At 42.3% G+C, this 7,902-nt stretch overlaps 1 protein-coding gene across 1 annotated transcript; it reads right to left on the reverse strand.

Moving 5' to 3' along the window:
• Positions 1 to 469: 469 nt before the first annotated feature.
• On the reverse strand, positions 470 to 7,898 carry TEX36 (testis expressed 36). Its single transcript, XM_056494596.1, has 5 exons — positions 7,802 to 7,898; positions 6,315 to 6,547; positions 5,360 to 5,491; positions 3,241 to 3,321; positions 470 to 1,925 (listed from the first exon to the last, which is right to left on the reverse strand). Exons 2-5 carry the CDS (start codon positions 6,363 to 6,365, stop codon positions 1,650 to 1,652), a joined length of 540 nt encoding a protein of 179 aa, XP_056350571.1. The 5' UTR covers positions 6,366 to 6,547; positions 7,802 to 7,898; the 3' UTR covers positions 470 to 1,649.
• Positions 7,899 to 7,902: the final 4 nt, after the last annotated feature.

Consider the following 7,902-nt stretch of genomic DNA (forward strand, 5'->3'; position numbering starts at 1 on the left):
TTAATCCACATTTTAACCAAAAATGGGAAGAAAAAAAGAAAAAGAGGGGAGAAAAGAAATCTGGAGTGTTTCTCTTGGTGTCTTAAGGCATAACAAACTACAGCAATTTATTTCACCACATCCAGTTGTAATGCTAAACCACAGATAAACATTACTAATAGAGCAAGAATGTGTTCCTTCCTTCTGATGGAGGTCCAAGATTGCCCTTTGGAGTTTGCCAAACAGCATGGGGCACTTCATTCACCATGTGATTGGCACACAAGTCAGTTCTGAATCAGTTTGGGGATGAAGTTGTTGGCTAAAGCTCTGGAAATTCTGACTCTGGAGCTGTCAGGCAGGCTGTCTTTGAGAAAAAGCAATTCTTTTTAATAGCACTGTTACTTGGCTTTTTATTTGGTTTTACATTGTTCATTGATGTTTTGGATTTTGATGTATTGTGCAGCACCCCAAGAACTCTAACAGGAGAACTCCATTTAAAACATGAGTTTTTTATTTCAACATGTACTAATACATCTGCTACATGTTTGGGGAATCTAATCCCATCTATTTTGATGGCACACAAAAAGGCCATCAGCCACTGCACACTGATACCAAAAAAATGCATGTGTTCACCAAAAGGCAGAAATCTCATTTCTTAACTGAGCTCATGGTCAAGGCAGCTCTTACAATGCAGGGAATTCTAAGGGTCAAGGGTTTATTTTTCCATTTATCCTGTAAATAAAGGAAATTATCTCATAAGCTTATGATTGATTTATTTTTAGTCAACATTATTTTGCATAGCAACAAGCTTATTTGCAGGATATTTTAAGACACACAGTTTAGCTTATTATTTTATTGGTATTAATGGAAATGATCCAGAAGAGGAAAACACATCATCTGGAGGTCTGACTCTACTGCCTGCCACATCCTAACATCAGTGAATATTCTGGGAGCAGAGTGCTTGGAGGATTGGGTTTGAATTATCTTCCTGGGGGACATGTAACTAAAGTCATGAGTTCTTTTAAGATCCAGTCCATCTCAAACTCAAACCTCCATGCAGCCTTCCACCTCAGCTCGAGTTTTTTAACCCCTTACAGCCACGAATCAAATTTTTGAGTGCACAAATGTTGCTCACAACACTCTTTTTCACTTCTACAACTGCTGAGCTATAACCAAACAGGACACTTATTTTGCACAGCAATCTAATGTACAGTTTCTTTTTTATCTACTTTCTCTAATGGCTGGTCACCTGCCTTCTCAGCTATGAAACCTTTCAGAAATGTTTCTCTCTTACCTGAGCACACAGGGATTTGGCTCCCTGCTATGGCAATCCCTCGAGGATCTAGTTCCATCATGCTCCTGTGACAATGCAGGTGCTGTCAGCTGCCTGTGGTACAGCCCTGCCACTGATTCAGAAGCTGAAGGAGCTTTTGTAATAAGATGAGGGTCAACCAGTATCAGGTAACTCAAGCACAATCCCTATCTCTGTTCTCCTAGTATGTCTAAAAATATGCACAATCTTTTTTTTCCTCATAATGCTCCTCTTAGTAATGGAGAGTAATGTCAACGAATCTCAGGTGCACTTTACAGATTTGTTTATTCCTTCAGCATTGTTTTGAGTAGTGAATATTCAGATTTGCTTGGTCGGTGCTCCAGAGGCGTTTTGCTGATTAGCATGTCTCATCTGGCTGCAGGGCACTGTCCTCCTCAGGAGCAGGGTGGTGACTGCACTCTTTCTGGACGCTAGAGGGTCTGTGGATGTGGTGTTTGGGGTAGCGCCTGCAGCAGCAGCCCTCCTTGCCAGAGGCCAGAGCCGCCATGAAGGAGGTCTGGTAAACGGTGACAAAGCCTTCGCTGCTGCTCCTGCCTGGTGCACGGGCCCACTCAAAGAAGTTATGGGAGTTCTGCTTCTGTTTCTCCGGATCCTGCTTCCTCAGGCCCATGCCCTAGGGAAAAAAAAAAGGAAAGAAAAATTCATGCAAACATATGACTTCCAGTCACAGCTTCACAGATGAATCTTGTAACAGTCACTACCCCACTGTAAAGTGAATGAAACTGTTACCACAGTGATTGCAAGAACTCACGGTTGATCTTTAGCAAGTTAAAAATAATATTGTCAGACTTGCCTGTATGAACGTTTTTGGTTGCATATATAATGGAAAATCTGCTGACCTTCCACCTCTCAGTGCTAATAAACCACTTTTACTTTGCATTTCTGTAGCACACCATCTACTCAAAGCTATTTAGCTACACGGGGCTAAATTAATCTTCAGAGGCACCCAAAGAAATAGGTTAATAACTCCAGGTTTGGACTCCAATAAAGAAACTGAGACAGAGCATGAAATCTGAATCTTCAATGCTATCCCTTGTGTGTCCAAACACAGAGAGACACAGCCCGATTTTCACACTCCACAGCTCACAGGAAATTTAGCTGGAATTATGGTTGATCAGTATCTCTAAAACTATGAGACACTGCCCAAAGTGCACAGAAATTGAGGTTACACAGTGAATAATGAATTCCAAAAAGTCTAGGCCTGTCAGAGCTCAAAGTCAGACAAACTGCCTATATCACAATTCACTGCTTCCTCCTTTACTCATTATCCTGTGAACTGCACTATTTCTTTTGCTGCCTGGAATAATATCAACAATCTAAGAGGAATGGAAGAACATGAAACTGTTGCCCACACAGAAAAGCCCAAAACAATTTAAATTCTAGTCCAAGTTGTGGCTTTTGCAGCATACATTTAAACAGGTGTGTTGTAAAGACAAGTGGGTTGGAAAATAATGCATTCTTGAGATAAACTGTGGGTATCCTATGGATTTTGCTTAAATTTATGATAAAGATGACTCTGAACAAAATATTAGGACTGCAAATTACAAGTGGCTGAGATCTCTACAAAAATTCACTGCAAGGCAAATCACTTAGAGAAGACTAATAGGACATTTAACTGCGTACAAAACCAAAACAGGAATATTAGAAAATGCCTGTCAGAGACCCAAATAATGGCTTTTTTCTTCTCTTTGAATCATGCAGTTCTCAATGACTGTGTGTGCTGCTGCACATCTGTGACAGTCCCAGAGATGTCCCAGCCCTATACTGATAAAAACTGCATTTTTCTTTGTTATTTACATTTTTCTCTTCTCACAAGCTTTACCATCTATTTCTCTTTTTCTGCAGGGGACAGAAAAGATGCTCTGTTTAATCTCTGGCAGACCAATAGATCTGAAGTTGCTTGATTTGTCTCAGTGCTGGGTACTTACCAAGTCAAAATACTCAGCTGCATTGCATATGTCATGTCTGTTATCATGAGAAGAGAATGGGAAATTGTTGTTTCCTGCTTCCTGAAAGAATAGAAATTATAGCAAAAAATATGAATTTTCAAAAATTCTGGAGTCTATTAGTCTTTGTTCTTATATTGAGAGATTACATCTGCTTTTGTTCTAGCACAGAAGTCATATTCCTATGTTACCTGCATATGATTTTATAGGGGTAATGTGGACTTTTAATTTTTTAAATAAAATTATCAGGAGGATTTGCTGAATGTATACATGATTAATTCAAAAGTGTGAATTTTCAAATAAGAAATGGTACATTCTGTCTGCAAAGTAGCAAAATGCCAGATATAAGTCAGGATGGCCTTGCTTGATTTAGCAGTAGGCCTAAAGCTAATTAAAATAAACTACAAAAGGGACCTCAAAACTGAATTAGTCTGTGATTTATGAACTGAATGTCATGGTCACTGCTTGTTGCAGGGCAAGTGGAAGAGGTATTAACTGCTTAACTAATTTATGACCTCATTCTTTAACACAATGTTCATCCAGTCTCCAAATTAAACCAAAGTTTCATAAGAAAAAAAGGACAACTGCAAAAACAGCCATTTCAGACACAATGAGCATATCTGACTTTTTAAATGTTTGCTATTTATCAGTGCAATATCCCAATTGTCATATTCCCCTCCAAAAATAGCAAGTTTTAATGTAACAGTCTAAAAGAGGTGTTTCAAAAGTAGGGGAACCTGAATGTGTTCTAAAGATCAATGTAACTGGAGGCCTGATCCAGCAAGAACATTCACCAGACACAAAATGTGCCTGCACAGGTTCAGCTACATGGTCAAATCTCAGGATATTTGGTTTGCTAGGCAGATTCTCTTTCTTTTTTTTTTTTTTTTTGGTATATTCACAAGTTCACTTGTCTCATATTGATTCACCCAGACCATAGTAGTGGATAAGTAAATTCAACAAATACATTCTCATACATGTGTTTAAAAATAAGCACCTCCTGAGTCTGTAAATTTCTTACTAAAATATCCTGCTGCAATTAAATGTCAATTTCAGCATTTCAGGAATAGTGTTTATTACCAGTGCCTAAACAAACTTCCTCAGATTGTCCCATTTTAGCCTTTAGTGCATCTTCATGCTCTCACCACTGATCTCAGATTAATTCTCAATTTAGGACAGGTAAGAATTTCCCTTATTCTATATAAAAGTGGAAGGCTGGTATAGACAAGACATGCAACTTCAGGTGAAGTGACACTGGTGTTGGTAAAAGGTCCCTTTATCCTGGTTCCCCTTTTCAGGCAGTGGCTAAGGCCAGATGTTCCACAGAAAGGTAGATGTAACATTAACACAGTGTATATGTTACAGTTTAATTTCCTTTTCAGTAGCCCCAAGCTTCCCTTTTAAATATTCCTTCCAAGCCCTTCATTTCTGCCTTTTACTACAGCAAAACCTGTGAAATGAACCCACTGTAATTGCTGTGCCTATAGAAAATGAAAATAGAAAATGTTCTGTGCACAAAATGGGTGGGTAAAGCAAAGCTCAGTGTGATAAAATACGGACATGAAAACGTGCTTACAACACTGCAACATTTTAAACACTTGTGACTTTAAAAAACACTGAATTTCCTTCCACCCTAAAATTTTTCACAAATATCATTTTTAAGCAAGCCTTAAAAATGTTTCAAATGAGGAGCTTTTAACTTTTTAATGATCAAAAAGAACACTCCTTTGTGTGAGTACACTGAATTTCTGACATTCATTGCCAAACAGCTGATCAAATTTCCATTAAACCTTCTTACAGGGCTTTACACACAGGCTGTGGGCTGAGATTGATCATAATGTATTCGGTGTCTCAATAATAAAAGAGAAAATCAGCAGTAATACAGCAGGACTTTGAGCAACTAAAATTCTGAGTGAGTAGCAGGGAAATATGTTTCTCCCGCAGCACAGGCAGCAATCACTCCATCCCCTGAGGCACAAAGTCTGCCAGCCCGCTGTGACTGCTCCGCTGACGACCCTGAGTGCTGTTCTTATTCACAACTTAGCGAGTGACAACTTGCAAAAGAGCTCCGAAAATCGGCTGCGCTGCCACGGGAACTCACCTGCACACGGGCTTTGTATTCCAGCGGCGTTCTATGATCCTTACCCAGAGCGGCTGCCGAGTTCAGGACATGTCTTTGTGAAGCGGTTGTTGTTGATTCCAGCTCGCCCTGCTCCACTCCAAGATGGGCAAACTAGAAAATAATTAAGATTATGACCCTTTAAAATAAAAGCCAATTAAAAAAAAAAAAAAAAAAAAAAAAAAAAAGAGTCTGATCAGAAATGTGGGCAAAATGGTATTTTCCCATTTGTTTTTTTATTGCTTGGATTGCAGCACCACCTAGTGGCGTCTGGAAAAATGAGAAGCCTCCCACACACACAACACAAACCCTACCATAAAAAACCTATATAAAATAACCACACAAGAATTTTAGGGATCTTCAAGACAAGAATATCAAGGAACTTTCTGAAAACTGTTTTTACAGCAATAACCACTAAGGAAAACAACGACCTTCACTTCCCTCACCCCATCCTACTGTTGTACAAGTTTGAAAGCACAAAATTTTTGAGAACAGCTCAAACAAACCTCAGGCCACAGAGCTCAGAGAGTGAGGAACAGCCTGTGCCAGGAGTGTCACAGTGCCCTGGGATGCCAAGGTGCCCCAGCCCACTGTTTCTGATGGGATCACAGTGCTCTCCTGGAGGTGAGAACTGAGGCAAACCTTGGCTGGAGTTCTCCAGAAAAGAAGAAAAATCAACCAGGGCTAACTATCAAATAAGAGACCTCCAGCATTGCTGGAAAACTGGGGGAAAAAAATCTAGCCAGTGTTAGTTAGCAAGCCAGAACTTTTGCACACTTCCTCTGAATACATAGGACACTCTTTCTTCATAAACCTCAGGAATGGGAAGACTCATTTCTGGCTGAAGGACAAGGTCAGCCTCAGCATGGTGCTTTTTTGAGAGTTTAAGGGCAAAGAAGACCTGTGAGGGACACAGGCGCTCCTGCTCGGCCCTCACCCAGTCGCCAGGGCGCCGGTCGGCAGGCTGCCCGGAGCCGTCCTCAGCCATGGCCCGATGTCACTGCCGCCTCCGCAGGCTCTGCCGGGGCCGCTCGGCTCCCTGGAGACCTGCTGCCAGAACGGGCACGGCGTGGAACCTCCTCCCCTGTGACCTCAGAGCCCTGCCCCGCTCTTTCAGCGACATCCACACAACCGAAAGCGACGCTGGGCAACGCTGCTCTTGCTCGGGGGCTGCAGGGAAGAGGGAAAGAGCGGCTCGTCAAAGGATTGAATGTTGAAAACGAATCACTTCTGCACAGGCACCTCAGTGACACTTTACAGCCTGGATAGGAATGCGTGGGGAAAGGAGAGTTGTTTCTGAGGAAAACCCAAAGGACGCTAAAGATAGAATTTTTAAGATGTAACTTCCTGCTCTTTTGAAAATGGCTTTCCACATACACACATCTTAATTAACACACGCCCAATATTTACAGAAAACCTGGCTGCGTCTTAATGTTTTTTTTTCCTTTTGAGCACCAGCTTGGAAACATCCCAACTATTTAACTGCAGCACACTTGGCCAGTGCACCACAAAACAAGACTTTGCCTCCTTGGCTGTGACAGACTGTAAAGAAGATGACACTTGTGTTCTCTTTGGCTTCAAACTAACAGGGACTGGGTTTAGATTGGATATTGGGAAGAAATTGTTCCCTGGGAGAGAGGAGAGGCCCTGGCACAGGGTGCCCAGATTTGCTGTGGCTGCCCCTGGATCCCTGGCAGTGCCCAAGGCCAGGCTGGACATTGGGGTTGGAGCACCTGGGACAGAGAAAGGCAGGGGGTGGAACTAGATCACCTTTGAGGTCCCTTCCAGTTCAAACCACTCCATGATTCCATGATCTCTATATATGTATGTGTGTATATATATATTAAAAGATGCCTGTGGCTATAGATAGATAGTGATGTAATTTAAGAGGCAGTCAGCATTTGTACTCTCTGACCAGTCATGAAGCGTACTGCCTCTTGTGGTTTAGAGAATGAGGAATACCATCTACTAGGGAAATAATAGATATTAAAAATCCCATGGGCACTATTTAGGAATTACTTGCTTTCTGAAGCCATCACATTAGCTTTTGTCAAGCCCAGTGTACAAGCAGAGGGCAGTTTTCAATCCTCTCCCATGCTGAGGTACTCCATCACCAAGTTTCGCTTGTTTCATTAAGGTTCCAGTTTTCCAGGAAAGCAAAACAAGCCTGGAGGAAAGGAGCCTGAGGGGGACCTTCTGGCTCAGCTGCGAAGGGCCTCAAACTGTGCCAGGGGAGGCCTACATTGGAGAACAGGGAAAATTTATTCATGGAAAGGGTGGCCAAGAATTGGAAGGGGCTGCCCAGGGTGGTAGTGGAATCTCAGCCCTGGAGGTGTTTAAGGAACGACTGCACGGTACAGTCCGTGCTTTGGTGTAATTGCCAAGTTAGGGACCGCTCACAGATTGCCCATGAACATTTCCAACCTCAAACCTCCCGATCCCGGTGGCCGCGCCACACCCTCCCCTCACGGAGCCGCCGCCTCCCGCCCCTCACGGCGCCGCCCTCAGAGCCCGCCCTTCCCGCG

The sequence above is a fragment of the Oenanthe melanoleuca genome, chromosome 6 (assembly GCF_029582105.1).
Source record: "Oenanthe melanoleuca isolate GR-GAL-2019-014 chromosome 6, OMel1.0, whole genome shotgun sequence".
Taxonomy (NCBI): domain Eukaryota; kingdom Metazoa; phylum Chordata; class Aves; order Passeriformes; family Muscicapidae; genus Oenanthe; species Oenanthe melanoleuca.

Bases quoted from the DNA above. Each gene is read 5' to 3' on its own strand.
- TEX36 (XM_056494596.1), bottom strand. From the start codon at position 6,365: ATGGCTGAGGACGGCTCCGGGCAGCCTGCCGACCGGCGCCCTGGCGAC. The intron at 5,492-6,314 runs GTGAGGGCCGAG...ATTATTTTCTAG, and splicing joins ACCGGCGCCCTGGCGACTGG to TTTGCCCATCTTGGAGTGGA. The intron at 1,926-3,240 runs GTAAGTACCCAG...TTTTTTCCCTAG, and splicing joins CAGCTGAGTATTTTGACTTG to GGCATGGGCCTGAGGAAGCA.